At 37.7% G+C, this 15195-nt stretch overlaps 1 protein-coding gene across 1 annotated transcript; it reads left to right on the top strand.

The window, feature by feature from the left end:
- Nucleotides 1-6411: 6411 nt before the first annotated feature.
- On the top strand, nt 6412-14462 carry LOC116505316 (serine/threonine-protein kinase Nek3-like). Its single transcript, XM_032212481.1, has 4 exons — nt 6412-6425; nt 6576-7290; nt 7528-8317; nt 14095-14462. The coding sequence occupies exons 2-4, from the start codon at nt 6819-6821 to the stop codon at nt 14219-14221; spliced, it is 1389 nt and encodes a 462-aa protein (XP_032068372.1). The 5' UTR covers nt 6412-6425; nt 6576-6818; the 3' UTR covers nt 14222-14462.
- Nucleotides 14463-15195: the final 733 nt, after the last annotated feature.

The raw sequence follows: 15195 nt of genomic DNA, 5'->3' as shown, positions 1-15195 counted from the left end.
TTGGGGAGTGGTTTCTATGTTACATATATACTGTGTTTTTTAAAATATTGCCTATTTTATCAAAATAAACAGTAATGTTCAGATTACAGATCAAGGCTCTAAAAGCTTTTATTAGAGGAAATAAAATGAAATAAACTTTGCCCATCTGTTAGTAGATGTAACCAACAGAAATCACGATAAGAGATTATAATAAATCTGGATTTGTTCTTCAAAGAAATGTAAACATAAACCATTCTCAAACAAAAATAGCATGTAATATAACAGCTGCGTCTGCCTACTGCAAAACCAAATCTCAGTCATAACCTTTAAAACTTAAAAATTTATTGTCATTAAGATACCCGAAACAGGAGTGAGTATGTGATATATTGTAGGGATATATAGTTCAATTTAATTCCTGACCTTAAACTTTTCAAAATTTTTGGCTGGATTCAAAGAACACACTCAACCAAGAAATGTTAACAGGGATTACCAACGAGAGTGTATCTGAGGTTACTAAACACTTGCTAAAATTTAATGAAGAACAAAAATAAGAGAAAAAGATTAAGTCCTTTCCACAGCAATCATTGCTTGCTTAAAGTTTATGAGGTACTGGTAATAGATTTTCATCATCAGAAATAACAAGGTCATAACAATATAGCAAGCAGCTTAAATAAATATACTCAGCTGTAACGACAGAGCAACTTTCAAACTCAAGGCGCGCACACACACACACACACACACACACACACAGGGTTTTGTGCTGTTCAAAGTTTTAGCTTAATTTCCCTGTGATTCCACAACATCATTCTTTTAGTGGAGTTTTCTATCAGCTCCGTTGTGATGCAGATAACAAAAAACATGGTGGATTATGCAAAATATCTTTAAAAGAAGGATAAAGTTTACTCCTCAGTTATTCTTACTAGGTATATGTACTGACTTTACAGTGGTAGAGACTAACTTGATTCTGCACCTAATAACGGCAGCAAGACTGTTGGTGGCGCAATACTGGAAGAAGGAAGACCTGCCTACAACTCAAGAATGGACATTGAAAGTTACAAACTTAGCCGAGATGGCTAAAATATCGGCATATCTTTTAATATATTTATTTTTAATGGCATATGTGATACTACATCTTCGATTTTTTTTTCATTAACATCTTTTTATTTCATTTTCATTTTCCTTTATACAATCACTTAAATACTGTGCAGTTAAAAAAAGTAATAAACACAACTCATAACACTTCTATCCTTCATACACCCTTTCTTCTACCCCTCCAACTTTCATTTCTCCCCTCCAACAATCCCCTCTTCTACTTCCCCTCCCCCTCAACCATTCCTTTCTCCCCTTCCCACCATCTCACCCTCCTTACATTCCCTTCTCACTCCCTCTTAATTCCTCCCTCTTCTTTCCCTCTACTCCTCACTTCGGTGTAGTTTTACTATTCATTGGTCTATTCGTTTTGTAATTTACACTAAAATTATAAGAAAAAAAAATTAAAGGAAAGGAAAAAAAAGAAAGAAAAAAAAGCAACAGTATCCAAGTGCATTCATTGTTTTAAAAGTTGAATCTATATTTCCACCCTCCCCCCCATGAACCCCCTTCCCAGACCCCCTTCCGACTTCCCAGATCCCATTCCCGACATCGTTCCTTATCAAGCAAAGTCTGGAGTATATTGAAACCAAATAGATTAAAAGCTAAAAAAAATAAAAAATAAATAAAAAATAAAAAATAAAAAAATAAAAAAAGAAAGGGGAAAAAGACCCCCCCAAAAAAAGAGAAATCAATAAACTCTCTACCTTAAGCTCAGCTTTCCATCATTATTAACACTTAAGCAATGTGCATCATTCCTAATCTCAATTAATTTATTACTTGCAGGATTTCAAACTATGTTGAAACCAAGTGGGTTAACAAATAAAATTCTACTCTAGCTAGGGACCTTATCTCTTTATCTAAATATGTATCCATTTCCAAACCTTTAATATATCCCTTTTACCTCTTTCACTATAAAGCAACTTAAACACCTCAAATATTTCTCTCGGTTTCTGTTCCGACTCCTCTCATCCTGCCTCTACCCGTGTCCATATATATATTTTATTATCATCCGTACCCCTCCCCTATTTGCTCCGCCTTCCTTCAAGCTCCCTGAGTATATTCTTCCAAACATTATGTGCAAATAAAAATTACTATAAAAGTCAACTTACTTTCTGGCTCAAAATAAGCTCTAATTAAATCTTCACTACCCTCCCATCTGCGCCACCCTTCCCAACTCGATTCAACCTAAACCACAATCCGGAAGCATCACAATCTCCGCCTTCCTCACCCTAGAGAATAAAACATAAGCAGTTTATGTAAAAGTTCCAAGTTGTCCATCAAGTCTTTTTTTTTTTTAAGTCCCATACAATATAATTTCTGAAGCAATCAGCATCGTTTCTTACAGCCTTAATGTCTCTTGATCGGTATACCACTATGCCATTTTCTACAAGACATAGTCACAGAGTATTATTCAAGTTAGGATTAAGCAAATGTTTTGGAAGCATAACTAAATCCTTGTTCTCCGCTCTGCTGCCCTTCCGAGGGGGAAAAACGATAGCTCCCGCCTTGTAGTTGTGTGATTGGTTGTTTCTCTTGTACTTCTCCTTGTATTTGTCCAAGTCCGGGTAATTCAGGAAGTCCCGCCTTTAAAATCTTATGATAAAAGTCTCGGGCTTCACAAGCTGAGTTGAGGCGATGTTTCTGATCGTCAAGTGTGACTGTAATACCAAATGGCGCCTCCCATCTGTACTGTATCTGATTATCTCTAAGTTCTTTAGTTAAAAAAGCATAGTCTCTCCTGGCTTTTAACATCTGGGGTGGCACCTCTTTAAAAACGATCAAATCCTGTCCATCAATTCGCAGCCTGTTGTTGTAGAACTCTTGTAGTATCGCGTTTCTGGATTCTTTTGTAGCAAAATATATAACCACATCTCTCGGAAGCTGTCTCTGTTTTGCTGTCCACGAATTATGGCGGTAAATTTTTTGGATCTGCCAATCAAAGTTGAGTCCCGGACCTCCCACCACACGACTGAAAGCCTCAAAAAAGGTCTGCTTCAAATTCTCCTGTTCGTTTTCACGCAATCCCCTAACTCTTATTGCAAACGCAGTCTTTTTATAATTTGTCATAACAAGTTGTCTCTCTGCCTTTTCAATTTCCTGTTGCAACATTTCGATTTTAGATGTCAGATTAAAATTGGCTTGTTCCAAAAGTTCCAATTTATCCTCCATTCCTGCAATATAATCTGTCATCGCGGTTATAACTCCGATGGTGCCCTCCTTTGTTTGAGCAATCTTGGCATCAGGTTTATCACATAGTTCTGAAATAAATTGCATTATTTCCTCTCTAAATTCTCTGAGAGTTTCAAAAAGAAATTCTTTCGTTAACAGATCTCCAGTAGGGGGCATAGAAGGCAAAGACTGTGGCTTTATAGCGATTACTTGGGATGTATTGTTAAGAAAATGCTTAGAATGTTTTGACTTGGGAGGCATTATAAAAGAACAAAAGCGAACAAACAAAGTCTCTGCACACCTTGATTTACAATAAAATACTTTGAGTAAACTTTGACAATTAGTAAAGAGAAGTCTTCAGGAAAACAGGGCTGATTAAATATATCAACTGCGAAGGCTATAAAATCGCCATTTTGAAAAACAGTTAAACAAAGGAGTTTTTTGTAAGATTGAAGCTGGTATTTTGAATAATAATAAACAAAAAAGGTTTTCAGGAATGGTCGCTGCCCGGACCGATTTTAAATAGCTTAGATTTGTTCTGGGGGGGGAGGACGACCTGCCTTGAGCTGAAAAAAAACAGCTGAGAAGATCTGGCTGGAGTAAAAAAAAGCTCAGCTTTGTGTTGAACCTCTTCTCCGTTCACAGCAAAAGACAAAAGGCTGTGAACTTCAAAGAGATTCTAACGACTGAGCTCCTCCCTGCCCCTTTCTGCCTAAAAGGGGAGATATCTATAGATCTTTTAGATATACAGACCAGAACTCTGAGGGGAGCTCCGTTGAGCCCCCGGCGACGACAGGATCCTCCCCCGGAAGTCAATATCGGCATATCTTAAAGATCACTCAAATGAGAGATATAAACGAGACTGGAAAAATGGATTGACTATATACAAAATAAATAAGGGACCAAGAAATTCCAGTTAGCCTATGCTTAAGATCAGAAATGATTTAAATTGTTTAAAGTTAGCTCAGCAAGAAGCTAAGATCAATGTAGAGATGTCATTAATTTCTTTATTTCTTTTTTCTCAATAGATTTTAGACTGTGTTTGTTAAAAATCCATACCGTGTACGGGTTCTGGGAAGTCGGGGGGGGGGAGGAGGAGGGTGGAGGGAGGGAGGGGTATACATTAGGCTAGACAAGAATTTGGTGGTAAACTAGAACTATTTTGACACACAAAAAATTGTACTCGGATGTCTTACTGATTGAGGAATAATGAAATGTTTGTTTTAAAAGAAATAAAACTTTTGAACCTGGAAAAAAAAAACTTTGCTGAGAAATAAGCCATTTCCCCCTTGAGGAGAACCTCTTCTTTCCCTGCAGAGTTCACACACTACAGTATGAACAACATCCATAGAAAACTGTGGTGTTGATAGTCCTTGACTTACAACCATTCGTTTCGGGACTGTTCAAAGTTTACAATGACACTGAAAAAAGTGACATACAACCAATCCTTGCACTTACAAAGACATTTATGGGATATGGAGTCAGGTGATCACCATTGGTGACCTTCCCAGCTGACTTCCGGCAAGCAAAGTCAATGGGGGAAGCCAGATTTACTTAACAACCACACAACTCACTTAACAACTACAGAGATTCTCTGAATCATGGCTAACAAAATCATAAAATCACGTGTTTCTAACTTAACAACTCTCTTGCTTAACAACAGAAACTCAGGTCCTAAATCAAGGACTATCTGTAATGCCATAATGATACATGTACAGTGATGGCATCATACAATGAAGACATCACATAGATGCCACCGTTATATATTTGTGTTCCAACATCTGACGTCTATGATTTGTGGCATTCGCAATATCATTCGCTTCTCTTGGCTATGTGGGAGTGTCTATATCTGGTCCAGCGGTGGGATTTACCTATCTTCCCTACCGGTTCGCAAATGTGAGTGCACGTGCCACGTCTGGGCATGCCAGTGGTGGGATTCAGCCAGTTCGCACCACTTCGGGAGAACCGGTTGTTAAGTTTCTGAGCATCTTGGTGAACTGGTTGTTGGAAGAAATCACTAGGGCAGAGAACCGGCTGTTAAATTATTTGAATCCCATCACTGGTGCATGCGCATCCACCTTCTGCGCATGCGCAGTTCTCGTGCATTATGTCCGGTGAGTAGGCAGGGCCTTCCGCAGTTGCTGCTACCAGTTTGCCCAAACCGGAGAGTACCGGCTGAATACCACCTCTGATCCGGTCACATTATCATTTCAATGTTCATCCATTTTTACACTGGAAGCTCACCATGGTAGCTTTCCCCTTTTTTAGTACACTGAAGGTTCAGGTTGTCGTTTGAGGGTTGTTTTTTTACCCTCTATCATTGTTCCGCTGCAAAGAAGTTGTGAGGGGGTTCCTAGTGTTTCAAGTTCAGCTACAGCTAAGGGAGCCATAGATTGGTTTGAAAAGGTTTCGGAAGGTTGTAGAATGGCAGTATAGAAAGGACCTCAGATTTTTTTCCCCTCCTGTGCTGTTTAGCCATGGTTCAGGTTCTGCCATATAATTTCTTCTACTAATCTGACAAACTTTGGCTAGACCTGCAAGCCTGAGAGCCAAATTAAGACTTGCTCTTATATATGAACCGTTTCAGGTTTCTACAAAGGACACAGATCTAAAATGTAAGAGAAATTGTGGAGGAAACAGCCCTCCAAGAATCCATGACTCTTTTCAGCTGTTTCTCAAAATCCTTATCAGAAGATATCAGAGACTGTAGAATAGACTTGACAATCTAAATGTTAGATTGAAGAAGTTGGGGTTCTCCAGGACCGAATTACAATTCCCATCTTCCCCAGCCTTCTCACCCAAACAGGATGAAAATGTCACCCAACATTTGTAGGAAGTATGTACGGTAATCCTTCTCAGAAGGCCTAGAGATATTACATACAGTAATATTTTCATAAGGAGCTTGGCTAACAATCATGGTTTGAAGAGAGATTATGACTGTTGACAACCATTTTCCTAATTCCTTTTCTCTACTATGGTTCATAATGCTATGCAGGTTTATTCAGAAGTTATTCATCTACTGTATAATTATATGGTTATGACTGCATAGGATTATTGGCATTCACATATGCGTGTGTTTCATTGAGATTTCTCTTTTGAAAAACTTCATGGTGGGTTAGAAAATGATAAGGATTGAAATCTCAATCCAACCAAAGAATCGCTCGATCCGAGTTTGCAGCGTCTCGGTAGGCCACCGGGGAGCGGGCGGCCGTCGCAAGGGAGAGGGCCATTGCGAGCCGGTTGCGTGCATCTAAAGTATCCTAGTAAGAAGAGGATCCCTACTTTACGTCTGCCTCAGTCAAAAGAGCTAAAAAAGCTCCCTTTTCTCCTCTCAGCGGAACTGGCTTCCCCGAACTGGAATGGAGGGTGAGAATTACTAGCTGGATGCAGGGATGAGTTTGAGGTTTCTTCACGACGTTCAGCCTCCGCCCTCCCGTCCCTGAAAAGGAGGGGTTGGAACAATTCGTGTCCTTTGCCTCCCAGACCAGCGACGGCATTCAGAGCCGGAAATTTTGGTGAAAGGAAACATTGAACCTGCTAAGCTTTCTGAAGACAAAAACTGAAGCAGTTTGATTATCATGGAGAATTACAATGTACTAATGGAACTTGGGGAAGGATCATTTGGTAGAGTCCTCTTGGTCCAGCATAAAAGCACAAGACAGAAGTATGCAATGAAAGAGATAAGACTTCCCAAGTCTGTCTTCCATATAGAAAAGTCCTGGAATGAATCTATAATATTGGCTAAAATGAATCATCCAAATATTGTAATGTATGCAGACTCTTTTGAAGCTGATGGACATTTGCATATAGTGATGGAATATTGTGAGGGCGGAGATCTCCTACAAAAGATTAAATTTCAGAAGGGGAAATTGTTTCCTGAAGATTTGATACTTAAATGGTTTGCACAAATATGTTTGGGTGTAAATTATATTCATGAGAAACATATATTGCACAGAGACATCAAATCAAAGAATGTTTTTCTCACACAAAATGGAAAAATAAAACTGGGAGACTTTGGATCTGCAGTTCTTCTTAAAAGCCCCATGGCATATGGGGCATAAGAGCCAAGGTGGCGCAGTGGTTAAATGCAGCACTGCAGGCTACTGCTAGATCAGCAGGTCAGCGGTTCAAATCTCACCGGCTCAGGGTTGACTCAGCCTTCCATCCTTCCGAGGTGGGTAAAATGAGGACCCAGATTGTTGGGGGCAATATGCTGACTCTCTGTAAACCGCTTAGAGAGGCCTGAAAGGCCTATGAAGCGGTATATAAGTCTACTGCTACTGCTATATGCTTGTTCATATGTAGGGACCCCTTATTATGTGCCTCCAGAAATTTGGGAGAATTTGCCATACAACAATAAAAGTGATATTTGGTCTCTGGGCTGTGTTTTATATGAGCTGTGTACCTTAAAACATCCATTTCAGGCTAAGAGTTGGAAACATCTTATACTTAAGACATGTAAAGGATACTACAATCCACTTCCATCACACTATAGCTATGAACTTCACTATTTGATAAAGCAGATGTTCAAGATGAATCCCAAGTACCGCCCATCAGCTAGTACAATTCTTGCAAGAAAGTGCCTGGCAAAATGTATTGGACAATCGTCATTACCAGAGAAGGAGGATGGTACGTATGCAGGAAGCAAGAATTCAGAGACAGAAGTCATCTCCAAGAACTTCAGTGAAATGGAATTGAAGAAAACAAGTGTGGATCAAAAAGAACATCATAGACAAAAATGGGAAAAAGGAAGATGCAGTACAGTGATCAAAATTTTAGAAAATGCACCTTTACTTTCTTCCAGTATTGCAACCAAGGAGGACACAGGTGGCTCTGTGAGAAAATATGATGAAAATGTCAAACGTAAACAGTGGGATAAGGAACCTTCACAGACTTTGATGAATATTCTTCACAACGCCGATGTTAACTTAGCTTTTAAGACATACACTATCTACAAAGCAGCCTCAGATGACCTACTGAGAGGACCACTCACAGGAGAGAACAACACATCTGATGAACCAGATGGTGAAACTTTTATGGAGGATGCAGAGAGACTTGAACCTAGATCAGATGAAGAGGATACGGATTTTTTTCTTTTTTTTTTTTTTTTTTTTTTGTTTAAAAAAAAAAAAAAACAAATATGTCATCATTTGTCAATCATTAAGACATTAAAGTACAATTTTTTTTGTTGTGTGTATCCCTCCCTCCCTCCACCCCCCCACCCCCCCTCCTCCTTCCCCCCCCCCCCCGACTTCCCAGAACCCGTACACGGTATGGATTTTTAACTAACACAGTCTAAAATCTATTGAGAAAAAAGAAATAAAGAAATTAATGACATTCTAGATTGACCTTAGCTTCTTCTTACTGAACTGACTTTTAACAGTTTAAATCATTTCTGATCTTAAGCATAGGCTAACTGGAATTTCTTAGTCCCGTATTTATTTTGTATATAGTCAATCCATTTTTTCCAGTCTCGTTTATATCTCTCATTTGAATGATCTTTGAGATATGCCGATATTTTAGCCATTTCAGCTAAGTTTGTTACTTTCAATGTCCATTCTTGGATTGTAGGCAAGTCTTCCTTCTTCCAATATTGCGCCACCAACAGTCTTGCTGCAGTTATCAGGTGCAGAGTCAAGTTGGTCTCTACCACTGTAAAATCAGTACATATACCTAGTAAAAATAACTGAGGACTAAACTTTATCCTTCTTTTAAAAACATTTTGCATGACCCACCATATTTTTATCCAAAATGCCTTAACCTTTTGGCAGGTCCACCATATATGATAATATGTAGCATCGAGAGAACCACACCTCCAACATTTAGGCTGTACATTCGGATACATAGAAGCCAACTTTTTAGGATCTAAATGCCATCTATAGAACATCTTGTAAAAATTTTCTCTCAGATTTTGAGCTTGTGTAAATTTCACATTTCTTACCCAGATTCTTTCCCATGTATCCAACATTATTGGTTCCTCAATATTTTGAGCCCATTTTATCATACAATCTTTAACTAATTCTGTTTCCGAATCCATCTGTATTAATACATTATATATCCTCTTTATATGCATTAAGCTTTGATCTCTTATTTGTTTAAACAGATTATCCTCAACTTGAATAAAACCAATTTTTTGATCTATTTTCCACCTAGCCTGTAATTGCCCATACTGGAACCATGTTTGAACTACCTTCTCCTCTTTTAATACCTCTAAACATTTTAATTGTAATACCCCCCTTTCCGAGGTAAGAAGCTGTCTGTAAGTAATTCTGTCCTGTCTTTGTGCTGTATTCATATTTTCAATTGCGTGTCTAGGAATTGCCCACATGGGTATCTTGTCATTTAATTTATATTGATATTTCTTCCAGACCCGCAATAAAGCATTTCTTAAAATATGACTTTTAAAGGTCTTATCCAATTTTTTGTTGAATAACAGGTAAGCATGCCAACCAAATACCAGATCGTGTCCCTCAATGTTCAATATTCTATCATTGGTTAAATGAATCCAATCACTAATTGCAGATAATGCCACTGCATCATAATATAGTTTTAAATTAGGTAGTTTCAATCCTCCTCTCTCACGTACATCTTGCATTATTTTCATCTTTACCCTCGGCTTCTTTCCTGCCCACACAAATTTGTTGATACCCTTCTGCCATTCTAAAAGGTTCGCATCTTTTTTAAGTATAGGTAACATTTGGAAGAGAAATAAAAATTTTGGTAAAATGTTCATTTTCACTGCCGCTATCCTACCCAGCAAAGATAAGTGCAATTTCTCCCATTTTTTCATCTCTGTCTGTATGCTATGCCAAAGTGGTTCATAATTATACTTATATAATTTCCCATTTGAAGTTAAAATGTTAACTCCAAGATATTTGACTTTTTTAACTACCTCACATCCTAGCATCACTCCTAATTCTTCCTTTTGTTTAATATTCATATTTATAGCTAATATTTTGGTTTTTCCTAAGTTTATTTTAAAGCCCGACACTTGACCATATTGATTAATCATATTCATTAAAACCATACTGGATTCCTGCGGTTGTTCCAATATTATGACCAAATCATCCGCAAAAGCGCGGACTCTATATTCTTGCTGCCTAATCTTGATCCCTTTTAAACCATCCAAGCCCCGTATTTTATTCAACAATACTTCCAAAGTTATAATAAACAATAATGGGGACAAAGGACAGCCCTGTCTTGTACCTTTTCCAATTTGAAAAGAGTCTGTTAGACTTCCATTGACTATGATTTGTGCTGTTTGCTGTTGGTATATTGCTTTAATTGACTGTAAAAAATTATCTCCTATCTGCATTTTTTGCAGTATCTTCAACAGAAATTGCCAATTAACTCGATCAAAGGCCTTCTCAGCATCCAAAAATATAAACGCAGCAGGGATCTGGTTGTTCTTTCCCAAATATTCTAATGCATTAATAATTAATCTAACATTACTTTTCATCTGTCTCCCTTGTATAAAACCTGTTTGGTCCGTATGTATCAATTGTTGAATGACCAACATTAACCTATTTGCTAATATTTTAGTAAAAATTTTATAATCTACATTCAGTAATGAAATGGGTCTATAATTTTTGGGTTGAGTAGTATCTTGATCTTCTTTGGGTATCAAAGATATAAACGCTGTCTTCCAAGATGGAGGGACTTTACCTTCCGTTTGAATCATATTAAATAATTCTCTAAGAGGTTCTACCATTTCTAACTGTAAGTTTTTGTAGTAAACCGCTGTCAAGCCATCTGTACCTGGTGCTTTCCCTGGCTTTAATTGCTTAATTACCTGCAGGATTTCCCCCGAGGTTATTGGTTGATTCAATTTTTGCCTGTGTTCTTCTCTAACTGAAGGTATTTTCTCCTTGTCTAAATATTTGTCTATGTCTAAACCATTAATTTTATCCCCTTTATACAGTTCTGTAAAAAATTCCCAGAAAGCCTTTTGAATCTCTTCCTGTTGGAACACCTCCTTCCCTCTGTAAATCAGTTTAGATATATTTCGAGTTTTCCTTTTTTTCCTAATCTGATAAGCTAACCATCTGCCAGGTTTGTTTGCATTACAAAAAGTATTGTGTTTTGCATATAATAAATTAGTAGCTACCTGGTCAGAGATCAACATGTCAAATTGAGATTTTAATATGTTAATAGCTTCCTTAACCTTTGTATCGTCTGGTTTCCTTGTTAACTCCAGCTCTTTTCTCTTAATTTCCTCTTCCAGTTCTGTTCGTTTTAACCCTTGCTTATTTCTATGTGTTTTATTTATATTCATCAAAACTCCTCTCATATACGCTTTGCTTGCATCCCATACAAATTCCATAGATGTACCCTTATTCATATTCAAAACAAAATATTCAGATAGTAATTTTTTACAATCATTAATATAGTTTTCATATCTAAATAAATTTTCATTCAGTCTCCAAAACCTTCTTGCCTGCACTACCCTTCCCAACTCCATCCAAACTGGGTTATGGTCCGAAAGGACTCTAGCTGCAATCTTTGTTTTCTTGACCCTAGAAAGCAAATCATTAGTGATTAGAATAAAATCAATCCTTGAAAGGGATTGATGCCTGTCCGAGAAGAAAGTGAAGTCATATTCCTCTGCATTTCTTTCTCGCCAGATATCTCTCAATTCAAAATCATCCATAATGTCAAAGAAAGATTTGGGTAACTTTGCTCGCATCTTGGTATTTAAGCGGGAAATCTTCTTATCTCTCTTAGTGTCTATCACTCCATTCCAGTCACCCAATAGTATACAGGAACTATAGTCCCACTGTACTAATTTAGCATGAAGATTTCTATAGAATCTATCTTGCTGTTGATTGGGAGCATAAATTCCCAAAAGTAATGTCTTTTTCCCTTCTAAGATTAAGTCTAAAGCAATATATCTTCCGAAGGGATCTGCTTCTATTAATTCAGCTTTCATATCTTTTCTTAAGTATACAACTATACCATTCTTCTTTTCCATAGCAGAAGCTGCAAAATGTTGACCAAGTTTTGAGTTGATCAGATATTTTTGATCAGTTGACTTAATATGAGTTTCTTGCAAACAAATTACATCGTTCTTAAACTGTTTAAGATAATGAAATATTTTCTTCCTCTTCTGTGGAGAGTTCAGTCCGTTGACATTCCATGTTAAGATCTTAGTTGTCATCTTTGGTTGGTTGAAGCATTTTTAGAGCTTCCTGCATGGCCTGTTTGACCTTAGGTCTAGCTCCTCCCACTGCTTCCAGATTTGTTGTTGTAGTTCCTTGATCGATGGCCGGTGATTGTTGACGCTGTTGCTTCTTAGCTTGTTTCTCCATACGTCTAGTAGTCATGCGGCTAGGTCTTGGTTCCATAGCACCTTGCACTTCTAGAGAAGAGAGATGCTCCATCTTGTCTGGTGGTTGTATAGTTTGCTGTCTATCCTGTCCTTCTTGTGGTCTTTCTCTAGGTCCAGATGGTGCAGGGTGTCCGGCCTTCAATATATTATAATAAAAATCTCGGGCTTTCCATACAGAGTTGAGGCGGTACCTTTGCTTATCAAATGTAAATATGATGCCGAATGGTGCATCCCATCTATACTGTATCTGACGATTTCTGAGTTCTTCGACCAAAAAAGCGTAATCTCTTCTGGCTCTTAACATTTGAGGTGGTATCTCTTTCAAAACAGCCAGGTCTTTACCGCCAATTTGAAGCTTAGTGTTATAAGACGCTTGCAGTACCATATTTCTGAACTCTCTTGTAGTAAAATATATAACGATGTCTCGAGGAAGCTGCTTCTGCTTTGCCAGCCAGGAGTTAACGCGGTAAGCTTTGTCAATTTGCCAGCCTTGGTTGGTCCCTGGTCTTCCCATCAGGCGGTCAAAAGCTTCCGATAGGATCTGTTTCAGGTTCTCCTGTTTCTCCTCACGCAGCCCCCTTACTCTTAATGCGAACTCCATTTGTCGGTACTGTATCATAATAATTTCTTTTTCAGCATTTTCCACTTTTTGTTCCACCACCTCTGTTTTCAATGTCAAGTTAGCATTGGCATCATTAAGAACCTCTAGAGTATCTTCCACTCCAGAAATATGTTCTGTTAATACAGTTACAAGACTCAGCATGTCATCTCTAATTTTATCAACCTTAGCCTCAAATTTCTCATACAACTCCTGTTTAAGTCCTTTTATTTCACTTTTAATTTCACTTTTAATTTCTTCTTTCATTTCTTTTATTTCCTCTTTTCTCTCCTCTCTATTATCTCTAAATTTATCTTCCATTTTAATTGTCTGTGCATTAAGAGCCTCGCTTAGATTACTCAGAAAAAATTCTTTCGTTAACACATCCCCAGCAGGGGGCGTAGGAGGCGGAGGCTGCAGCTTTGTGCCAGGCACTGAGGATGTGCCCCTGGAAGTAGAGGGTGACGACTTCAAGTTAATATTTGGTTTTGAGGCCATTTCAAAATTTGTCTGCCTGCAGTTAATAAAACTCTATTGCCAAATATGCAGCTTTAAGTAAGGAGGCTTTTATTTTGAAGTTTAAGGCTTGGCAAAAATTTCAGTGAGTAAACATTGTAACAAGACCGTTCAACAGATTCATCACCATTTAACTTCCAAATAAGCAAAGTTAATGAAGGAGTAAAATTCTTCTATTGTGAAACCAAAACATGTGATAAGCTATCTCTTTTGTTTTGAATTCTTTTCAAGAATTCTTTTCAATTCTTTTGAAGTCTTGTGAGAATTAGCAAAAAGTGTTCGTTATTACCGGAGAAACCAGCCTGCTCGGCGCCATTTTAAAAGCCTCTGAGTAAATAATTTTTCGGAGGAGAAAAAGAGAAGAAGCTAAAATGTTGATAAGCAATTATTGTCCTCGCAGTAAACGGATTCTGGATACGGATTTTGAAGCAGATGATGATCCAGACTGGATTTCTGAATTGCAAAAGATAATCAAACCAATGGAACTGAAGAAAGAAGTACCATTAGATAATCCAGTATCAGTGCAAAAATATTGCTGAACCATTTCAGAAACTAGCAGTAACAAACTAATTGACACATAATGGTTTCAGATATATTTCTTTGAGAAAGCAAATTTAATTTGAGTGATTTTTGATGTAAAAAAGGTATAGCAATTACATTCCTCTTAAAGTTACTAAAATAAGCATGTTTAACACAGAATTCTTTACTAAGTATAGAAATATTCTGTCAAAATTGGAAATATATCAAAATCAGAAGTGTACTATATTAGAGGACTAGAATTAGCACAATCTGAGACACAGATAGCAGAATATTTCATGTTGTCCCTCTCTGTCATTTCATATTCCTAGGCCTTTGGGAATGCTGGATTTAAGGTGGGTAGGCTTCAGGGAAGATTGAGTCTGGATTTCAGAATCTAGATCAATATTAACATTATATCTCATTTTTTATTTGATTGTGTGTTTTGGAATTGTTAATAAACCTACTCATTTCAATTTTTCCTCATTTCCAAAACGAAAAAAAAAAAAAAAAAGAAATCTCAATCCAACCAACACATACATTTCTGGTGGAGGAAGAGATTCACAAATGTTCCCTGTATATCATTTTGAAGCCTAGCTAGTTCCATTCTCTGCAAAAAAAAACAAGGGGGGGGGGGGGATGAAGCATAAACTATGTTTTTATGCCTAGCCAACTTCTAAAAGAAACCAGAGTCACATTCTAAACCAAGAGTGTGGAACACAGCAGATATCGCAATCTTGCCTAAATACATGTCTGAAGCGGGCATCATCTCTGGAATAGCAGTGTACCTGCATTCATTTGTATTCATCCAAGCTTTTATTGTTGCATCCTCTAGGATAATCCAAACAGATCAATTAAAGGTTGCATCGACATCAGATCATTTGACTCTGATGGGCCACCTCACTGCTCCATGCTGCGTCCCCCCAGCCCCCAGCCCCCAAGATCTTGAAGGTCTTGACAGCCTGCAGGTGCAGTCTCTCCAATATGGTGAGAGTTA

This window comes from Thamnophis elegans, chromosome 3 (assembly GCF_009769535.1).
Source record: "Thamnophis elegans isolate rThaEle1 chromosome 3, rThaEle1.pri, whole genome shotgun sequence".
NCBI classification, from domain to species: domain Eukaryota; kingdom Metazoa; phylum Chordata; class Lepidosauria; order Squamata; family Colubridae; genus Thamnophis; species Thamnophis elegans.
The sequence above is the reverse complement of the archived record's forward strand: the minus strand, read 5'-3'. Positions and strand labels throughout refer to the sequence as shown.

Bases quoted from the DNA above. Each gene is read 5' to 3' on its own strand.
- LOC116505316 (XM_032212481.1), top strand. From the start codon at position 6,819: ATGGAGAATTACAATGTACTAATGGAACTTGGGGAAGGATCATTTGGT. The intron at 7,291-7,527 runs ATGGGGCATAAG...TGCTACTGCTAT, and splicing joins TCTTAAAAGCCCCATGGCAT to ATGCTTGTTCATATGTAGGG. The intron at 8,318-14,094 runs GGATACGGATTT...TAAACGGATTCT, and splicing joins GAACCTAGATCAGATGAAGA to GGATACGGATTTTGAAGCAG.